The 21,546-nt window shown below is 36.6% G+C and overlaps 5 protein-coding genes across 7 annotated transcripts in view; 3 read left to right on the top strand and 2 right to left on the bottom strand.

The window, feature by feature from the left end:
* The window catches only part of LOC132798451 (facilitated trehalose transporter Tret1), a 3,000-nt gene extending 728 nt beyond the window's left edge, over positions 1-2,272 (bottom strand). Inside the window, exons 1-4 of the mRNA XM_060810310.1 lie at positions 1,950-2,272; positions 644-876; positions 447-577; positions 20-372 (exon numbers count right to left, since the gene is read on the bottom strand). Coding sequence (XP_060666293.1) covers positions 20-372; positions 447-577; positions 644-876; positions 1,950-2,022 — 790 coding nt within the window. The 5' untranslated portion in view covers positions 2,023-2,272. The remainder of the gene's footprint in view (positions 1-19; positions 373-446; positions 578-643; positions 877-1,949) is intronic.
* LOC132798513 (vascular endothelial growth factor receptor 2) overlaps positions 1-10,676 on the bottom strand; it is a 22,190-nt gene extending 11,514 nt beyond the window's left edge. For both annotated transcript variants that reach the window (XM_060810392.1, XM_060810393.1), the window contains exon 1: positions 9,822-10,676. The gene's annotated coding sequence lies outside the window, so the exon portion shown is untranslated. The remainder of the gene's footprint in view (positions 1-9,821) is intronic.
* Positions 1-11,950, top strand: part of LOC132792265 (fidgetin-like protein 1) — a 26,266-nt gene extending 14,316 nt beyond the window's left edge. Inside the window, exon 8 of the mRNA XM_060801550.1 lies at positions 11,826-11,950. The gene's annotated coding sequence lies outside the window, so the exon portion shown is untranslated. The remainder of the gene's footprint in view (positions 1-11,825) is intronic.
* Positions 11,858-14,107, top strand: LOC132792258 (protein bassoon). The gene has a single exon (XM_060801538.1). It carries the CDS (start codon positions 12,001-12,003, stop codon positions 13,918-13,920), a length of 1,920 nt encoding a protein of 639 aa, XP_060657521.1. The 5' UTR covers positions 11,858-12,000; the 3' UTR covers positions 13,921-14,107.
* LOC132792242 (unconventional myosin ID) overlaps positions 14,009-21,546 on the top strand; it is a 20,988-nt gene continuing 13,450 nt past the window's right edge. The window contains exon 1 of one of the 2 annotated variants that reach the window (XM_060801526.1): positions 14,009-14,145. Coding sequence is in view for 1 of the 2 variants with exons in the window: in XM_060801519.1 (XP_060657502.1) it covers positions 16,071-16,159 (89 nt within the window). In the remaining variant the exon portion in view is untranslated. Of the gene's footprint in view, positions 14,146-15,266; positions 16,160-21,546 lie in introns of those variants that run through there. The other variant, XM_060801519.1, reaches the window with a different exon arrangement.

The following is a 21,546-nucleotide window of genomic DNA, read 5'->3' as shown; positions in this document are numbered from 1 at the left end:
TCTAAGGAAAAGTACTTACAGAAATCGGCGAGCGTGAGACTCTCATTGTTCTGCTCCTTTAGTTGCGCTTGAATTGCCTGTCGCATCTCATCGAACTGCTTTTGATAGCCACGCTGTGCCTCTGCACTTGGCATTGGGCCATCGCAGTTGCGGTAATACTTAAGTGATTGTTGGGCCTCCTCCTCGCGTCCCCAGCGCAACAATTGTTGCGGTGGCTCCGGGAAACGTGTGGACATAACGAGATAGAGCAACGGGAGAGCGACCACAGCGCAGGGAATGACATGATAAGGCACATACGACGAAATGATGAAGCCAATGAAGATGCCCGTGTTGATGGCCAGCGTGAAGAAGGAGCAGAGTCTGCCACGCACACTAAATCAGAAGCGGAAACCACAACCATTGTCATTGACAGTTATGGAAATTTCACTTCAATTTTCACCACTCACCTGTTGTCGGCGATTTCTCCAATGAAAATGGGCAGGACCACAAACATGCCGCCTCCCGTTAAGCCAGCACAGACTCTGGCCACATAAAGCCATTCAACGGATTGCGCAAAGTAGAACAGAAACCAAATGCACTACGGGATTTCAATTCCAAATTAAATGTCATAAAAGTTTCTACTCGATAATATCTGTGAACTAACCGTATTGGGTATCGCGAGAACATAAAGTGACACCTTGCGGCCGAAGCGATTCATCAGGTAGGAGAAGAAGAAGTTGCCAGTGACACCGCCCAGACTGATGACAGCACCCAGCCAGGAGGCTTGATGCACATCAATCACAAAGCTAAGTGGTGTCTCATCCGGTGACTGCAACAGCGGCAGCATCGGCGACAACCAGCCCAATCCAATGCCATGACAGAATGTAATGAGTGTTGCTACAAGTATTCAATTTTCTTTCGGTTTACAAAGAGTTTCTTATCATCGTTTCTGCCACCCAACTCCCAAATTGCCAACACATCCATCACCGCCAAATGCGACAATTCTTGTGAACTTCTGACACCTGTTTGACTACGGATAAATCAATTGATGCGCTGGTAACTTGAATTCGCGTTTCTTATTGCTGACAATCTAAAACTACATCAAGTTAATACCGATTGTCTCAATCAGCTTCAAAAGTCGCTTTTCCCTTTGAACTTTTTGTCTTATCTCACAATCTGACTAGAGAAATCGATATACCAGATTTTTTGTCTATGACTCGTTAAGTTGCTTAGGTCAAACACTTCTTAAAAGGTTAGAGATGGAAATGTTTAATAAATTTTTATCTTAAAGAAAAACTTTAAAATATTTCACAACTCTCTTGCGATTTAAAGGTAACCTTAATGCTTTTTCTTTATTTATTTTTTTGTGCTGCAGTCTGAAACTAATAAAAACTAAAAAGTTAAAGACGATTGTCTCAAGTGGTTCTAGAAGTCTCTTTTCTCTTTAAACTTTTTGTGTTCCTTTTCACAATCTTACTATATCTATATAATGAATTTGTTGTCTCTGACTTCTTTAGTTTCTGAGATGAAACACTCAGACGGGTGGAAACATTTTAAATGATTTAAAATTTAATTTAATTCTTTTTCAAAATTCCCGTTGCTACACTCGTGAATCCTCCTCTACTTAATCCTCATTAACTCCATAAATAAATGCTGAGTCACTAACTCCGTCAGTCAGTGGTCGTCAGAGGTTTTTTATATGTGCAGATTATAGGAGCCTTTAAGCTTAAATCTGTTCGCTGTTCGCTTTTAACGTAGCGCATATTATTATCTTTTGTTTGCAAAAGAATTTTTTATTTAGCTAGACAATTTACTCTAGAGAGATTGTGTGTGAAGGCTTGAAGGTGACCTAGTCACAAAGTGCTAAGGCATTGCTTATAGATTTCTGCTCTTTACTCTATTAAATTCCCTTAGTAATTACTTTTCCTTTATAAGCACTACTTCTGCTTTGATTTTCCCTTTGAACATACCACTTAATGTGACGAGCAGCTGACGGCGAAAATCTTTATAAAAAATTCCCGAGTTGAAAATGTTGAACCACATGTTGAACTTTTAATTTATGTTTTGAAAAATTTCTTAAATGAATTATTATGCTAATAATTTCAAATGTATTCTTTGATTTTTAAATATCACAGTCTCAATTGCAATTTTTGTGGTGTTTCCTTAAAGTTCTTTAAAACTTTTCCTTGAAAATATAATTTTTTGATATTCTTTTGCCATGCTATTTATCACACTTTCGGGTATCGAATGAAAGATCGCGTCGAGCTGCTCTAGAGCAACGTTTTCTGGAGAATTGTATTAAATGAATATGCGAAATAGATGCCAACAGCTTCATTTTATACCTTCAGCGAAGAGTTGCGATAAAGTCTTGAGGGGGCGCGTATCTAAATCTTTGAATAAATAATAACGAATGCGAAAGAGAGAATGCGAATATGAATTTCATCTAAAACCTGTGACACTGTCAAGTAAATGCCACCTCTTGTAATCTTTATGCCAGATGAGTAAATCACCAAGCAAAGCGTGTCTGTTCGTAATCAGCTTATATTACGTATACGCCCCAAGTACGCAAAACATTCACCGGAACTAAGGAACGACATTCTCATTATTGTTGCTGTAAACGTTGTTGTTATGACGTTTGTCATCACAACAGTCGACGTCATTATCAGGCCTAAAGTTTCTTGACCTTTGTACATGAATTGTTTTCTTTATTATTTACGATTTGTAGGTGACAAATTAGTTGAAGGAGTGATGCCAACGAAAGTGTGTTCTAATTAGAATAAATTTCACATGCCAGTGAATTTATTAAAACTTTTTGCCCCCTTTTTTGCGTAAAACCTTTAAGCTGATTAAATGGATTTCATATAAGACGTTTGTCATAACTTTCGCTCAAGGAGATTAAATGTGATATGCTTTATGAGTACGCGCAACTAGAACGTAATTTATAATTCCAAAGTTAAGATTTTAAGATCAAATCCCAAATGCTGTGACTTTATGTTCTTATCGTAGAATTAAGCGACGCTTAAAAGTATGTTACGAAGTAAAATTTTAAATTGATTTAGTTTGCAATTTGATATTTGACTACTCGGATTAAACTTGCAAAGTCGCAAACTTCTATTCAAAGTAATTCGATACAAGCAAATACGTGAAACCTATCAAAGTACCAAAGTTCGAGTTGCTTTCTGTGGTTTAGATTGGCAATCAAAAAAGTAGTTTACTTGAAATCTTTATCTATGTTCACAGCGTATTCCCTTTTGCTGTTCTTGACAGTCATCATTATTGATTTTACAGGGTATTAAACAGCATTTACGTAAGCGCAAACGTCAAACACACATCGATGACGCAGCTTATCAACTCGTGTGTGTTATGTTTGTTATGTCTGAGCAACTACTCTTGATAACGGCGACAACTTTAAGTATACGACGATATCACCTCACCTCACCACAGCAAGTCCAAAGAACATTGCAATCAATATAAAAAAGCAAATCGCAAAAATATTAAAATACATTAAAAGCGATTTTTGCAGTTGCTTAGAAATCCTTGGGCTTTCAGTTTTAGAGACTACAATAAGACTTCTTTGTTGATTGCTTTTGAGCTTCGAGGGGGAAGCACAAGGAAAAACAATATTTTCTTTTATGCGGAATACATGTACTTATTTATGTTAATCGAATGAACATTTTCTCTTTGTCTACTGTTATTTTATCCGGTACTCATAGGTTAAAAGGGTATTATAATTTTGTGTCTCCGACCTTATAAAAGTTGTCGAAGACCAAAGCAATAAGGTCTTAACTGCTTGGCTAAAAATCTGGTATATTTACTTGGTATACTTTCAATGTAGTACTATAACAATACACCAAATATATAGCCATTCGGTATATTTTAGTATTTTAATGGTATATTTTTGTATTTAGTAAATTTTAATAGTACCGCACTTTTTTGTGTTCATTATGAGTTGACAATTTGGTATATTTCATTATATACATATTTTAGTATTTATAAGGTATATTAATTTGGTATATTTGAAAATAAATACCGCACTGTACATAATTAAAAATGTGTAGTGAGTATCTCACAGTCGAGCACACTCAACAGTAACTTCCTTGCTTGTTCATTATTTGCACGTTTGGCCGAGTAATGAAATTATTCAATAATGTAAAATTTATTTGTTTCTAATTTCATTTCACAATCTAGAATTTAATATAATATATCCTTCACATAATTGTATTATTGTAGAGTATTCCTATTTCGAATTGACTGAAACATTTTGAATTCATACTCTATAATTAAATTGAAATAACGTCAAAGACTTATGGTCTTAATCTGTGGAGTGACATCAATTTAATACTTTGTTCAGCTCATATCTCGTAGTCACGTAAATATGAAAAGAGCAATTACCTTTTTGAGATTTGAATCTTCAATATAATTAAGGATTAAGTAAACAAGAATTTCTTATTTTGTGCATTCCGAAAATAAAAACACTTGTCAGCCAATTGTAGATCAAGTTTATGCTGAGATCTCGTTGAAAATATGTTGTTTATTCATTAGTTGTTCATCCATTAAAAAAGGTATCTTGGATTCAACATACCCCACTCATTTATTCATTTTGTGAGTGTTGCTCTCGTCACCGTGCCAACTTTTTGTAATCGTTATCGTGGGCGCGCATTCGATACTTTGATAAGTTCAATTTGTATTCTATTTTATGCCAACTTGAACAAATTGTTTTTGCTTTGGTTTCGCTTTTGGACTCAGATTTGGGTTTATTTATTTTTACGCTTTTACGCTGCTTGTTGTATATTTTCGCTGGGAAAACTAAACATAAACAACAATGCACAACGTCGAAAAGTGGGTGGCGTGTTGTTCTGTTTTGTTTTCAATTTGTTTCACGCCACTTTTCACCATTTTCAGCGTTGGGTGGGCGATATCAACCGCTTTTTTTTTGTTTTATTCGAATTGCCAAATTGTCACGCGACTGGGGAATTTACCTGTTGAACATTGAGACAAGCGTCTCCACTCGATAAGCACTGTCATTAACTACGCACAAAACAGTCCGATTTATTATTATACATTTTTTGTTTTCGCTTTCATTTGGACTTTTGCACTTTAAACTCTAACACGTTGGGGACTACTTTTATAAACCCATTAAACAAAAACTGCAAGAACTGATTAGACTTGGGTGAAATTGCAGCTGGGTATTTGAATGACAAATTGCTCGTAAATTTTAAGTAAAGTAAAGATGTAGACTAGGAAATACCTTTTCCACTTAGTAAATAAAGGAATATGTGCATAGAAGAATAACTAAAGCATTTAAGACTCCTGAAAAATTAATTGCAATCAGATAAAAATTGTAGATAGAATTTAAGAATATCTGTTGTATGGGAAGAAACGTCTGATTAATATGGGTCTTAGTTGCTTTGGCTGCCGATCAGGTACCATATTTTATTCTAGTACTATATTTTGAGGTATATTCATTTGGTATATTTTATGAATAATACCGCATCGAACATATTCGACTGAATGTCGTACTATATAAATATGTATACTAAATATAGCATATAGTAATTGATATGAAATATGAAATATTTGGCATATTTCAGTTTTTTTGGTGGAATATTAATTTGGTATATTTTAAGAATAATACCGCATCGAACATATTCGACTGAATGTCGTACTATATAAATATACTAAATATAGCATTTGACATATTTCAGTATTTTTGTGGTATATCAATTTGGTATATTTTAAGAATAATACCGAATTAAACATATTCGACTTTATTATTTTAATTAATTAAACTGTCACTTTTCCAATTAACACATTTTGAATTTCATTTCGAATTGATTTGCTGAATTGCGTACGCTGCGTATGCGTAATATGAACATGTGTTAAAATCTTATACAAACCGAAAAACAAATAGAATTAATAACCACAATTAATATGAATTATTTAAACATTTTTGTTTTCCATTTTTTTTTTTTTAATTTCGAAAAAACGTATTATTCAATTGTTTTGCTTTTGCTCGTCAAGTGTGTGAGTGCGCGTGTTCATGTGTGTGTGTGTGTGTGTGTGTGTGTGTGTGTGTGTGTGTATGTGTGTGTTTGTGTTTTATCTGTGTGATTACGCCAGCTGCCTCCCCGGGGTGCGCTTGCGTCTGTCTGTGTGCGTTTGCGTTTATTTATGCCTTTTGGGTCATATCATCGATGTTGCCTTTTAAAGCCGCACACGATTTGTGCAGCGAGTGACAACAGCAAAACTAAACTAAAATTGATGGGATATCAGCATTCACATTCGTACCTTTTGTGTGCATGTATGCGTGTGATTGTATAAAATAAAAATAAATACAAAAGCTACGAACATCTGTGCTGAAATCGTGTGCTGTTTGTTATCAACACGCTCATTGCTCGCATTGACTTCGCAACAAAATAAAACATCACCTAAATTGCACTCTAATTGAACTTCTCTCATGCGGCGTTGCCAATGGCTGAAAGGTTGCCAAAGTAACAAAAAGGAAACGGAAAACACACACACACACACACACACACAATAAATGCAGCTCTTGAATAGTTATTATTGCACATCAACGAATCTCAATTAACACGTCCTGTACAAAAGTTTCATAAGCTCAGCAGGTGGCGGGCAACATTTTGTTGTGCAGATGTTATTAAAGAGATATTAAAGAGGGAGAAACAGAGTCTGCGTTAAGTTATTCACACCTTTTTGACGCCGACAGGCCTGGCCAATTAAATTTATATGTTCTCTACTTTCAAAACAATCGAGGAGTGAGCTTTATCAATAGAGTTGTAGAATTGAATAATTTGTTTATATTCATTTTTTGTAATTTATATTCATTTTGTAATTTAGTTTCTTGTCTTTATTTTGATAATCATTAGTTAAATGGGCTTTAAGTAATAGTAATTCAAATGCATTTAAACTCACATGGTAAAAAGTTGAAACATTTTAAATTGAGTACACTGAAAACTTTTGGTCATAGTACTAAGAATTTTTTTAAAACAAAAAAAAAAACGTATAGTTAAAAAGCACATCTTTGACACTGTCAAAGAAAAAGACCACAAACGAAACGCATCTCAGGTTGATAGTTAATTAACAAAAGTTTTTCGTTTCAGTAAAGATTTAAATTCAGTTTATTCCCAAAACAACAATTTATGTATTATTTCTAAGCATTCAATTGTATTTCAAATCTTGTCTTGCTATCAGCTTTCAACAATAATATCATTGACTTTTTGATGTCATCTATCAATAATAGCATTGCAGCAGCAAGACATTGATTTCTGTTTGAAAGGAAAAAGACTCTCTTTGGCAAAAGAGAAAAAATAATGTTCTTGCTGAGAATAAAACAAGTAAGAAAGTTACAGTCGAGTGTGCTCGACTGTGAGATACCCGCTACCCATTTTTAATAAAGGCAAAATATTGCGGTATTATACTAAAAATATGCCAAATGGTATGTTTGGTATATCGATATAGTACACCATTCAAAATATACCATAGACGGCACAATGGACCAGATTATCGGCCAAAGCAACTAAGAGCTCTAAGTAAGTAGGAGTTTTTGCCCATACAAAAGTATTTCTTTAATAACTTCCACATGTTTCATCTAATCGCAATCAAATTTTCACTAACTACTATAGTAATTATTGTATATACCAAAATTAGCAACTCTAGCTTTCAAATTACGCTTGTTATTCAATTTTTTTTGATTTGCGGGGGCGGAAGTGGGCGTGGCAAAAATTTGAAACAAACTTTATCTGCGTGCAAACATACGAAAGGCTGTCGAAAAAAAATTATAGATCTATCTCTTATAGTCTCTGAGATCCAGTGTTTCAAACGGACGGACGGACAGACGGACATGGCTATATCGTCTCGGCTGTTGACGCTGATCAAGAATATATATACTTTATAGGGTCGGAGATGCCTCCTTCTACCTGTTACATACATTTCCTGTCGGCACAAAGTTATAATACCCTTCTACCCTATGGGTAGCGGGTATAAATATTCAAATTAAGTCGTCCTCCAACTGCTTCTTTTGCCAGGTAAAAGATATTTTTATAGTTCGAATAATATCAATGGAACATTGGAACGTATTTCAGTTTGAAAGTCATATTAAAAATTTAAGACTCATAACAGTTAATTTCAGTTAAGTTAAAAGTTTGTTTTAAAGAAAACAATTTATGTTTAATTTTGTCAACTTGTGTTTAACTTTTTCGACTGCACTTCTGATAGCAAAATAATACATAACATATTAATGACTTTGATGTCATGTATCAATAATAGCATTGATTGTTGCAAGCAAAAGGAAGAAGACTTCCTTTTGTGGCACAAGAGCACGTATTCTATTTGAGTATAAATAGCAACCAAAAGTACAAAAATGTTTATCTGATTCGTGCGAGTTTTGCTTATGTTTCGTTTTTTATATACATTTATTACTTTCCGGCTTTTTATTTGCCCGCTTTGACGGGAACCACATGTGTTGAGGCGAAGTCGTTAAAACTACAATTATTATAGGTTGTGATGGATTTCAGAGAAAGTGAAAAGTAGCGAAAAATTCGAAAATAAATTCGAATTGAAAAACTGAAAAATATAATAAACTACAAATGTATTTCTGTGTGTGTGTTTGGTTATCAATTGTAGCGCGTGTTTATTTAGATTAAATGTGCCTAGAATATCTGTGTATTAGTTTAGTGTGCTTGTGTGTATGTGTGCTTACTAAATAATACTCTCAATAATAATAAATAACATGCCTTCAAGCAGCAACCAATGAACAACAACAATATGCTGAAAAGAGCGCACGATTGCCGCTGAACATGAGTTGTTCTTTTCGGTTCTTTTTTGTTTTTTTTTGTATTGAGTATTTTATTTTAAGGTAGCTGCCAATTCGATAATTAATCGACAGAGCGCATAGAAAATGGCGTCGCTATGCTTATCACTTCAAGTGGCCTGCTTAATTTGTCCACACAAAAGAATAAAACAAAAAGAGCTCACAATCTAACGAAGCGTATCGAAGGGGGAAAAGATTCGAAAGCTTGTCGAAAATATGCCATAAAGACAGTAAAAACAGACTGCAAAGACACCCCAATGGCACAGCGAGAAGAAGAAGCAGGGGCAGGGTTCAACGGTCCACAATTACGCTGTTGAAATATCAATTAGTTGTACCTGAACATACAATCTTCCACACTTCCCCCAATCTCTTTCTTGGAAAGCACTTTCGATTGGCCCGAGTTCAGAGTCAACTGAAAATTTATTGCGCAGTCGACGTATTTGTATCATCAATCAATCACTGATTGATGACAACTAAACACTTTAACTGTGTGACAAGAAGTCTTCTCATCTTCTTCTGCTTCTTCTTCGAGTTCATATTTAAATTGTAATTGCCTGTGAAATGCTTTTGAAGTGTCACAATCACAGTGTCTGCGGGTCGTGTGATTGTGATTGTGTCATTCACATTTTTGGCAGATTTGCTGCCCACTGATTGCAGTCAACTGTTTGGCGAATCAAAGAACTGATTATCACTGCGAACAATTGATTTTACAGCTCAATATATATTCTCTATGTGCCAAAACGCAAGCGTAGCGAAGTTGTTCTTCGACCTAACTCAAGTTCTTACGCTCGTTTTATTCTCTTTTTTGTGCGTTTCGATTCGATTCGTTTCGTTTTGTTCTGTCGCTATCTAATCAAGGCCGAATTCAACCTTCGATTGTGCCATTTACCATTCCAAATACCCAACACAAATATATGTAGTATGCACTCAAAAACTATAAACTTCTTTTTTTTGTTATTTTTCTTTCTTCTTTTTACCATAATTTGTTGCAAGCTTCGCTTAAAAATGCACTTACCCCATTGGGATGATCCAAGACCCAAGATGAAGACTTTTAAATGCTGTCCAAATTTACTTATTCCGCACTTGTTTTGTTAACTGGGCCTCTTTGGTGTTACCACAAATATGCATTAGCACTTGTTGACGCTCGGCCAACAACAGTTTACGTATTTGATTTTCCTCTAGTATTCACTTTTAATCTTTTCAAAGATACACAATAAACACATCAAACACTTTGAACTTTTTTTCAAGTTTCAATCTTGAACGTGTTCTTCTTTAAGATAATAGAAATAGATTTTATTATGATTAAAATATTCACTTTTGAATTCAATTTGTTTTGAAATATTTTCTATTTATTCAAAGATTTGTTTAATTTTTTAGACTCGCATAGATTATGTTATCTATCTGCAGCACACTTTTTTATTTTTAGCATACTTCAGCTTCATTTTCCAAACTATGCATAGATTATTTTGGTTTCCTTTTTGGACATTTGCATACGTTGAAATCACTTCACATCACCAACACTCATTCACTTTGTATGCAAAACCTTTTCATAAACGACTTTGCACGCAAGTTATTTTCACGCTCATTTCCCGCATTTCCATTTGTGTAATCCTTGCAATTTCCTTTTCTGTTATTTTCCTGCTTTTATTGTTGTCTATCGTCCAATTTGCCTTTTGAATTTGTCACGCGCGCCAATTGAAGCTTTCTCGCTCGCGATATCTTCTGCTTTTGATCAAGCAATTTGCCGCATACCATTTACCGTTCGTTCGTCTTTCACAATTTACCGCCGCGCGACGAAGTTTTACTCTTCTGCAGTTTTGCCGGCGCACACGTTGAAGCAACAAGCGTTGGCCCCGCAATGATAAAAGTTGTTAACGTTACCGTTTTCCAAAGTGCCGAATGCGCCGATTGCCGATGTGTGCCATGTGCTTTGCAGTGGTAAAAGCTTCGGCAAGTAAAAGCTTTCCATTTACGCATCTTCGGTTGCGCGTAAAAGCTGCACTACTGCATTGGTATATGTGTGTGCGTGTTTGTGTGTAAGTGGAGTGCGCGTTTGTAAAAAGGAGGAGGGTAGATTTCGTTGAATGACCCGCAGACAGCAAAAGTGCAAAAGTGCAAAGCAACTGTTGAAAACAACAATAAAAGTGTGGGAAAAAGCTGACGTGCACTCAGGATTCATTTCGTTTGCCTCGTTTAACCTGCGCATTTAACTTTGAAGACCTCAATTGAATTGTTTTCGGGTTTTAGGAAAGAAATGTATTTACTATTTTGTGGCGCAGATAACTAATGTTAATGTGCTAGGAGATTCTAGCTGAAATTAAATAATCAAATAGAATAAGATTTCAATACTTAATATTTACTTTACAGAAGGAAGAAACGTTCTAAAATCAAGAATAAAATCTTCAATCAAGATTATTTGTACTATGTCAAAATTGAACCAAGAAGGATTCTTCTTCAATCAACAACGAAAATCTACAAAAAATTTAGAATACCCAATCTTGGAGTTCTAGATTATAACCTTATTTCAATAAAGAAAAATTCTTAAAATTGACCCAAGAAGGGAAATTCTTAAAAATTAAAATCTTGATTTCAGATGTTTTTAAAAATCTTATCTTATTTAAAGATTGTTTTTTTTTTAAGTTGAAATCTAAATTTTTTTCACTGTGTACCTTTCATTTTTGTTGCTCCATTTAGTGTGGGCTTTTATATATATTTTTTTAATTTTCTGTTTTTAACATAATTTTAAAATGGTAGATGACATTTCATTTTATTTTTATTTATACTTTTCTTTTTAATACAATTTCACATTTTCTCAATTTAATTTCTTTATATCTCTTATTCTCTTATTATATTTGAAGAATACGTATACGCAATATTCTTTGAGCCACTCATTTACTTATTTATTTATGCAATTATACAAATATTTATTGATTGATTCGATAAGAAAAAAAAAACAAAACAGTAAAAGGCAAGCCACGTAACTAACTTCATTCTCAAATCGCTTTTTGTTTCGTTTCAGCTGCCAAACAGTTTCATTGTATATTTTGGTACCAAACAGTAGTAGTCCTAAGCAAGATCATTAGTTTTGAATAGTTTGAATAGTCTTAAAATTACTTGCATTTAAAAATTAGTATACATTAGAAGTTAATACAAATACAATATTCAGTTTTCGCGCTTTGGCATTTAACGAAACGATGCTGGAGTTTACCTACAAGGATCTCATTGATGTGGCAATTGGCTCACCGGAGTCGGGACACGTTAACTTCTATGCGCTCCACGTTCTGCTCTCCAACTTTGCCCAGAAACTCGAGTGTCTCCACGATCCCGTCGATCAGGATGACTATCTGCTGGCCAACATGCGACTGCAGAGCAGTCTCATTGGCAAATCCTCAAAGTATCGTCTGCATGCTGGCGCCGATGCCGAAGAGCCGCCAACTGAGGTGGCCCCACCCGAGCCAGAGGCAGCGGCTGCGCCAGCTGCCGAACCCGCTCCAGCTGAGGCTGAGCCAGAGGCAGCTGCTCCTCCACCTTCCGCTGCCGAGGCAACAGCTGCTGACCAGCCAGCCGACCCTGAAGCAGCTCCAGCAGCTGCCGCAGCCGAGCCGGAAGTAACACCCACAGCTGCAACACCCGCTGCCGAAGAAGCTGCCACACCTGCCCCAGAACCGAGTCCGGAACCGGAGGCACAGCCTGGAATCTCACCACCGAATATTCCGTCTCGTGCCTCATCGCGCACCTCAAAGTTGGATAAGACGCCGTCGCGTGCCGAAGGCTCGATGATTGGTTCGCTGGCCAAACTGGAGCGTCGCATTTCCAGAGTGGAGCTGCAAAAGGAGCAGAAGGAAATGGAGATGCAGAACTATTTGTCCGTTGTGACAGGACAACTGAAACTCACCATGGAACAGCTGAACAATGTGACGCATCTGGTGCTCGATCGCAAACCGGATCCGGATCGCCTGAAGCTCTTGCGACACATTGCACGCCAGCTGCGTGTGCTGATGCGTGTGGCTGACGACGAGGTCTCCATCAGCTGGACCAGCGGCGAGGCTGTTGCCGAGGAACTCGAGGTGGTCGAAGAGGAGGAGGAGGAACAGTCAGCGCTGGCCGAGTCTAGCACGCCCACCGAGGTGGCCAAGCCCGAGGAGGAAATGGAACTGGATCAGCATCTTTGCTACTCCCCGGAGCGCATGCTCAAGGAACTGCTCGAACTCAAGTCGGAGTTTTGTGGGCTGACCAACAAGGTGAACGAGTTGTCCGCCGAGCTGCTGAAACAGGATGCAAAGCGTCTGATAGAAATGATGCAGGAAATGCAGGCAGCGATGCGAGAAGTGAAGCTCGGGTCGGCAGCCAACAACGAAGCCAATCATGGGATGCTCACCAAGCTGAATAATGCCATCACGCAAATTGCCTCCCTCAAGAATTCGGTGGCGCATCTCGATGAACTGAAGATCGACAAGGCCGATGTGGAGCTGCTGCTAGCTGAGAAAGTTGATTTCCCACAACTGGCGACAAAGGTGTCGCTGGAACAGCTCGAGGAGTACAAGGAGCGTCTGGAGAAACAGTTTTGTGAGGTGCGGTACATCATCAATGTGAATGAGAAGAACGTGCTACAGATTATCGATGGACTGCGCATGACACTGGGTATCGATTCCCTAGAGCTGAGTCTGAAGGACTTCCGTGAGCTGATTGAGAAGCGAGTGGCGCTGATTGCCGAAGCACTGCACAAGTACATGGAGATGACGAACGACGATTGCGCTGCGGCTGCTGGTCGCGTCAAGGTGATGCAGGATCTGGCCTGCATCTCGTGTGACACGCCTTGTGTGATGCGCACCATGGAACGCTCCAAGTTGCCGGTGCCCGCCTCAGCGAAGGCCTCCACCAGCTTGGGTCCGCTGATCACCTACGAGCTGGGTCAAATCCGCAAGTCCGGCATCATGGGCTATTATCGCAAGGATGAGTTCCCACACTCGACGAATGCCTGGACTCAAGCCATGGGCACAGTGCCTGTGTCCAAGTGTGTGCCACGCCATGCTGGTGGCTTTCACACCATTCACACAGCGGAGGAACATATGCAGAAGGTTGTGCTCTCCAAAAAGCATGCTGGTTGGGTTTGACGATTGCGAAGCGAGATAATTCCAATTATATTAAATTATTCGACAACAAAAAATACTTTTAAAATCCATCAAGTGCAACGGATGACTCCAAGGGAGCAAGCAAAAGGATTCCCTATGACAGCATCTCTAGTCTTGAACAAAAAAAAATAAAATAAAACATTTCGATTGATTAACACACCAACAACAAGTTGCAGCACACTTAATCTACAAAATCTACACATTATGGTAAGTTTGGTAAGAATTATATTTATTATGAACTCAATTTAAGTAAACTAATTCCCAATAATCGCGGTAGTCCAGGCAACTTATTTCCTTTGTTGTTGCGCTCAAAAGTATGCAACGAATTCTTAACAAGCGTGCAGTCAATTTATACACAATCAAATTTTGTCTGACTTTCCGCTGACTACAAGTAATTAATTCCCACGATTAATTTCTATGTCCGCTGTTGTGTCTAAATGTTTATTCCTGCTCTAAAACTGTGTCCTTGAAAATGGTAATTTCCTGCGGGCCAGCCCATTAGACAAACTAATGCGCCACGGATTTGCCAAGTTAATTCATCAAAATTGACAATCGCCAAATCCAATTTCCGCATTATATGACCTTGGGGTTTAGGCTTAATATGTATCTTAGGAACGGGTTATAGTAGCAGCTGTTGCCTCCGCAGAAAAAACTAAAAGAAAGTTAAATGTAATTTACTGTAGCCTAAAAGTATGCAATGTTTATGTATGTCGTGTCTATTACTAACTTTAATCTTTATTAACTAACTTTGTTTGTTTTAACTACTTTGGTGTCATCATCTCAATTTGCATTTACATTAACAGCACAACAGGCATCCTAAGCCGCATTTAACTAATTCATTCAAATGAATTGTCGTGAGTCATTCAAAGTAATTCAGTGCAAACACTCGCGTGCCATAATTACTTGCTAGCAAAGACATGAACCTTTACAAAACTTGTGGAAGACATGTATAACAACCCTGTTTTGGCATACAGTGAACTAAACCAAGCGAGTGAAGTGCTAACAATTCGGAGTTGCAAATAAGAAATAAAAACGAATATAGCAAAGTAATTTAAAATAATTCAAAATAAATAACATAACAAAATAATTTAAAATAAAATACAATTACACACATAATATTAAAACATTTATAATATTAAATATTAAATAACATTAAAATATTTAACTATTAAATAATAAAAAGTGAAAAATGTGTTACGAATTATAAATTCAAATAAGAGAAACAAATTAAATAATTTAAAATCAAATAAAACTTATTATAAGTGCTCAGTAACTCAAAATTAAAAAGTGAATAAAGTTTGCTGTCTGCGCACAATCGCTTTCGAACCACTGTTATCGACTCTGCTGTGTTGTGATGTGTTGTGCGTGGTGGAACGTCATGAGTCCGCGTCACTCCGAAACAGTTTCTCTTCGAACGCGCAGCCGAACGGTTGTGTTGTCTCCCCGTGAATGTGTGCTTGCGTCTGTGTGCGTTTGCATTTGTGTTGTGCGGTGTTGTGCGCGAAACGATAAAACAGAAACCAGCTGGCTGTTTGTGGCTTTTGGCTCTGTCGACTGCCTGCAATAAGTATTATTAACTGGCAACTGGCAGCGCGGCCTGAACAAGTTCTTACGATCGCCAAATCGAATCCACACACATATTAAATGTAACCCATTTTGACGGCGGCGATACGCGGCGGTTTTTTGTTTTGTTTTGTTGCGCTCTCCTCTAATTTCTATTGTGCGTTACGCTTCTCTCCTTTTTCCGCGTGTGTGTTTACCCCGGAACATTGATAGCCAATTGGCTGCCAGAAAAATAGATCAATATTTTCGTGATTTCATTGTTATTACACAAAAATAATTCGAATTGGCAAAGTCAGCACAGCAGTAGCAGAGAAAAAAGACAAGCCATAAAGCATATTAATTAAAATTCGTGGCGAACAAGCAAACAAAACAAAACAAGCAAAAGGCTCTCTGAATTCTTTTGCTGTTTCAGTGTCGTGTTCGTCGTCTTCTGCTTGATCGCTGTCATCCTCTTGGCGTTACCTGAATATTTCGTGCTCTCTCGCAGCCGGCAAATTAATTACGTTATTCAGCTCTCTTTCCTTCGCTTCGCTCTTTCTTCAACGCACGTTCAATAAAGAGACGCAAACATGGCAATGCAACGGGAAGCTGGTGTGCAGGACTTTGTGCTCCTCGACCAAGTCAACATGGAAAAGTTCATGGACAACTTGCGTAAGCGGTAAGTCAAAAAATCAATAATTTGTTGCAAGAGCATAATTGCATCTACGACTACAACTACACAACTGCAGCAACCTTGTGCTGCGTTCAAGGTTTTCTGCTTCTTGTTGCCAACCAGTTTTTAGTTTTCGTATTTTATTTTTCTTTCCGCCTTGATTACTATCGGCTTTTCAATTAAACCATAACATGGGGCAAACTCAGGTTCTACTTGAGAGCATGCTCAATGGAGCCATTTGCATGCCCCTCCCCACATCTCTCCTCTTCCCCTTCTCTAGCGGAGGTGTTAGACCTGTCTGACCCACTGAGGTTAATACCGATTTCATTAGTGGCGCTTCATTCTGTCAATTTTCATTGTTAGCTGGAGCATGGAAACGCTACAGCTCTCTCATCATTATAATGAGATTGGAATTGTGCTATCAAAATAATTGAGTTGTACTTGGCAAATAGCATTGAGAGCTTTAGTAGAGCGATCTTCTAAGGAAGAACTATGATATTTACCTATGGAAAATTGTCTAATTCGAAAATTTAGGGTAAATGTGGGTAAAGATTTTTGTGTTGTATTTCTAACCCCTATTTATAGAGTTAAGATCATCATGTATAAACCCCATCTTTCAAAGGGATGTTAAGAAAGGTTTCAGATGTTCTTAAGGTATTACAGAAAAAGGTTTCAAAAAGTAATTTTAGAGATGACTAAAAGGAAATAATTTTCGATTTAGCCAATTCATCTTTTAAAGATTAGAAATTTTGTAGATAAAGCAAATGATAAGGAAATATAAATTCTTTCGCTCAATTTTGAAATTGTAAATTTCCACCAATTTTTAAATTTTACCTTTAGACATTTCTTGGGATTAGAATTTTGTTCAATCATTTATAACATCTGAAATAATTTCTATTAAAAGGCAATTCTTGGGATTACATTTGTGTTCGATCATTGACTTGAAGTATAAATTCCTATTAAAAGTAAAACAAGTGTTACTTGGAAAACTTATACTTTTTTTAAATTAAATTTGACAATAAGTACTTCACGAAATAGTCTTCAGTGTACATGAAAACTCAGAGTATAGTCAGCAATAACTGATATGAAACACTTTCGCTGTTTTTCCCCTCCTTTGCGATGATATTAATCGTCACACCTTCACCTAATTGGAGAAGTGATGCAATATATTTGTATTTGTATTATTGCTAAGCTTATCATATCTAAAAAGCATATGTGGAAAATTGTGTGATTGCTTCGCACTGACAATGCACTTGGTCTGTGAATCAGATCTAAGTATAGAATAGCTTTCAAATCTGTTCAAATTGTTTAATGAATCAGTTAAAAGACGGTGTAGGCGTAAGCTGATTGAGAGGATTGTTGTGGGTTGAGTAATAGCAAAGAGTCATCTTTAAACGAATCAATTAGCATTTGAATAGCTGATGCTAAGCAAACAGTGGTCTATTCATTCGATCATTATCATTGTAATATTCATTAGCATTATGATTATCATTAAAAGTAACATCAAGCTGTGTAAAGTGCCGCATAATGTGGCAAAAGCGAAAACTATTTCGTGACGCACTGATAACAAACTAAACAAACAGACAAATAGACAGAAAGACAGACAGAGAAACAAGCAGAACTTTGTCTGGTTATGATAATGATCTATCGAAAGCATCGAACCACAAACTGAGGCAGCAGCAGCAGCAACCCAGCGAGGCATGCAACGCAACGACCCATGGCAGCAGACGTTGCCACAGACAGACAGAGAGGGAGAGATAGACTGTGCCACAGCCACGTTGACAATGCGGCATGCAACAAGTTGTTGACACACACGCGCTGCCTGAAATCAAATACCGGCAACTGAGTCTCACTGACTAAAAGGATGTGAAAACCTAAACTGACCAACGTCAATGACAAAAATTACAGCAACGTTGTAGGGCAGTTAAATAGGGATAGATTGGAATTATGCAAAGAAAATGAGATTAGGAATTATGGGAATAGGGAAGTAAAGCTAAAGATAATAGCTTTTTTCTTTATAATTTGAAATATTTATGGTATCATAATAAACCCTCTTTTTTATAGAAAAGTTAAAGTAAAGAAGAGAACAGATTTTTCTTTAAAATCTATGAATATATTTATCTCTTGTTTAACAAAATTATAGACAAATAAAAACATTCTAAAATCGAGAATCAAGATTATTTTTAGATCGAAAAAATTTTAAATCAAGATATGCAATCTACTTTTCAAACTAAATTTTGTTCGTACATTAAATGTGTCAACTATTTGTTTTATAATCTTGGGTAGAAACAACTAAAAATATGTTACACTTTATACAGAATATAGAAATATACAAGCCAATATATTCTCGAACACTTCAACTATGTATATCAGGCTGATAGTTTCAACAACTTTGTAAGCGTATCTCCACTCTCGACTCTTCAAATTAATAACCCTAATTGACTGAAAGACTCGCCAAGTCTTCAAACACTATCCAGTCAAAACTCAAACTCGACTCATTTCAAGATCATTAAGAGGCTTTATCTGTGGTCTGTGGTTTGAAGCATCTGAAAGAGTTGCTCGAGCGTTAATTGCACAACCCCCGCTGCTTTGCTGCTCTGCTTTGAGTAAACAACAAACTCAACTCGTAGCGTAAAACAACAAACAATGCGATAATAACACGTATTTGCAACACTTGCATGCTCATGTCCGAATGTATTCACATAATCCATAACACACTCGTCGCGTCGCGTCGCACTCGTAACACAACACAAATCAATTTTCAAAATGAATTCGATAAAAACAAGACTGCAAATTACAAAATCCTAACCCGGAAAATTGTATTCAAAAACAAAACTTGCAATTGCAGATACAATAATATCGTATATGCACCTAAAAAAAAAGTTTGAGGAAAAACCCATTGAGCAAGTCCAATCAATGAGGGTCAGAAATCGAAATGGAAAACGAGCCAAAAATGTTTTATAATATAGTAAATTCAGACGAATGCCAACCACAACAAATCAAATGAATAACTCACTTTCGTTTGCTTGAAACAAAGCGAAACAGAAAAGAAAAGAAATAAAGAAAAGATGGAGATGAAACCAAACGAAATGAAAACTGAAAAATGGCAAAAACTGCATTTTTATTAAAACTCTTATGACCAGACATGACTTTTATTTTATTTGTTATTGCTTCTCTCCCTCTCGCTTCTCTCACTTCTCACTTTTCTCGCGCCATTCGCTCTTATCCAAACTGTGTTGTATGACATCATGTGTTGCGATTCCCCCAAAAAATAAACTTGCTTGGGGAAGAGAATATTACAAACACAGCAGCGGGGCAACAGCAAATATCAACATCAACATCAACAAATAGCAAACAACATTAAAGAATATTCGCAATTTCAAGGGAGTCGAAGTGTAGTTACTCTTTTTAATTGGGAATTTATTTTGTTGATTGTTATTCTATTTTATTAAAATACTGTAGGGAGTCGAAGTTTAGTTACTCCCTTTATTTTTTTTGGATTTATTTTGATGCTTGATTCATTCAAATTTATCAACAATTCTCTGGGGTAATTCCAAAAATATTCCTATCAAACCCATGTCATAGATTTCCTTTTAATGGGCTCGCATAAAATACTTCGATCTACTTATATATGTTTGCTATAGCTTTGCTATGAAAATATGCTCTTTATGGAGGTCAAACGTGATCTTTAAATAGCAGACTATACGAACTTGAATTACTCTATGAATTTTATTTTTTTTAACTAGGAAATTTTTTTCTATTTTCCTTAGAATAAAAAATTAGTAAACAAAATTTATTTATAGATTAATTTCTAGTTAAAATTGTGTATAATCCCTTGACATTATTGTGATTTATTCGATAAAACTTTTCTCCAGAGAGTTGCTTATCATTTGCGCTTTACCCGCAATAGCCTTAGCCAAAAGTTGAATTATGAATGGAATTCAAATTGAAACTCGAAATTATTTTTAATATTTTTTTTTTTAGTAAAGTAATAGTAAATATATATATTATTATATTCATTTTTAGCTGAATTCTTTAGAATCCAACTAGATAAAAATGTGCTTTAATTCCTTGACATTATAATGATTTATTCAACAAAGCTTTTCTCCAGAGAGTTGTTTTATATTTAGGCTTTAACCGCTTGGCAAAGTGGCAATAACCTTAGCCAAAAGTTGAATTCTTGTTAATTTTGAGCACATCAAGTGTCTCGTTTTTTTGGCACTGTCATAAGCATTTGTGAATGTGAATATGAGTGTGTGAATGCGAGTGTGAATATGAATGTGAATACACTCAGTGCTTCGCAGCATGCCAGGCAACCCACTTACAAACTTACGTTTGCAGTCGCTATATAGTATGTGTGGATATAGATACATATATTTGTAGATGGCGATCCCGAAATAGCCTCACGATGCGCACAAAACTTTTGCTTATAAAATTAAGACACACACACTTGTGTATATACTATACTGTGTGTGTTTGAATAAAATATGCTTTTTGTTTTTGAAAAATGTATCTCGAAAATGAAATGGAAAGCCTGCGCTCGCTCGACTGCAGAGAGGAGGAAGAAGAGGACTGCGACTGTGACTCACGAGTATCTTGCAGATACTTTTTGACGCACACACAAATACGTGAACAAATGTGTAGCCGAAAGAGACAGACAAACCGGTTGATGGCGTCAGTTTGCAAAGCAGCCCCAAAAAGCAATGAGGAACTGAACTGATGAACATAAACCGAAACAAAACAAGTTTCTGCGTCCTAAACACAAGATGCCAAGAAAATCTTTGAAGACAGCTTTTTTTTTGGATGCTTTTCTCAAGTTCAGAGAGAGAGCGCTTGCAACTCCCACAACTTTTGTAAAGTTTTGACTCCTTGGGGTTCTTCGAATTGTTTCTCGAATCGGCGAAATTTTTAACGATCCATTAAGAGTCAAGTGTCCTGGCGCTGATGGCTCTCCGCTGTGCCCAGATCATTGAGAGAGCTATAAATATGCACTCTAGACTGATTGATTACGCTATTAACGAATGCACTGTGCTCTTATTTGTTCTAGTATTTAGTTGAAGCTGCTGCTGATAAGTTTACAATGAGTTTTGTGTTTTGTTTATGCGCCGCCGCCTCTCCATTGATTTGGCCTACATTTTGTGTGTGTTATTGTTTGCCGCAGTAGTTGAAAAGCAGCTGTATACTCTTCCTCCTCCTCTTTCTGTATAGAGAGTATCAACTATATTTCTATCGGTGTCGAGAGTCTCTGTGTATTTATTTACCCAACTGTGTTTTCCCATGAACTGCCGTTGAACTCGCTGCGTGAGTTCATCACAAGTTACGCACATGAGTTACAGGTGGTTTCATCATGAAAGACAAAAGATTGACGCCTTAAGTGGCACACACATATCGAG

This window comes from Drosophila nasuta, chromosome 2L (genome assembly GCF_023558535.2).
Source record: "Drosophila nasuta strain 15112-1781.00 chromosome 2L, ASM2355853v1, whole genome shotgun sequence".
Taxonomy (NCBI): domain Eukaryota; kingdom Metazoa; phylum Arthropoda; class Insecta; order Diptera; family Drosophilidae; genus Drosophila; species Drosophila nasuta.
Note: the sequence above shows the minus strand (reverse complement) of the source record. Positions and strands in the feature narration are given on the sequence as shown.

Excerpts from the sequence above, each read along its gene's own strand:
- LOC132792258 (XM_060801538.1), top strand. The coding sequence starts at position 12,001 with ATGCTGGAGTTTACCTACAAGGATCTCATTGATGTGGCAATTGGCTCA.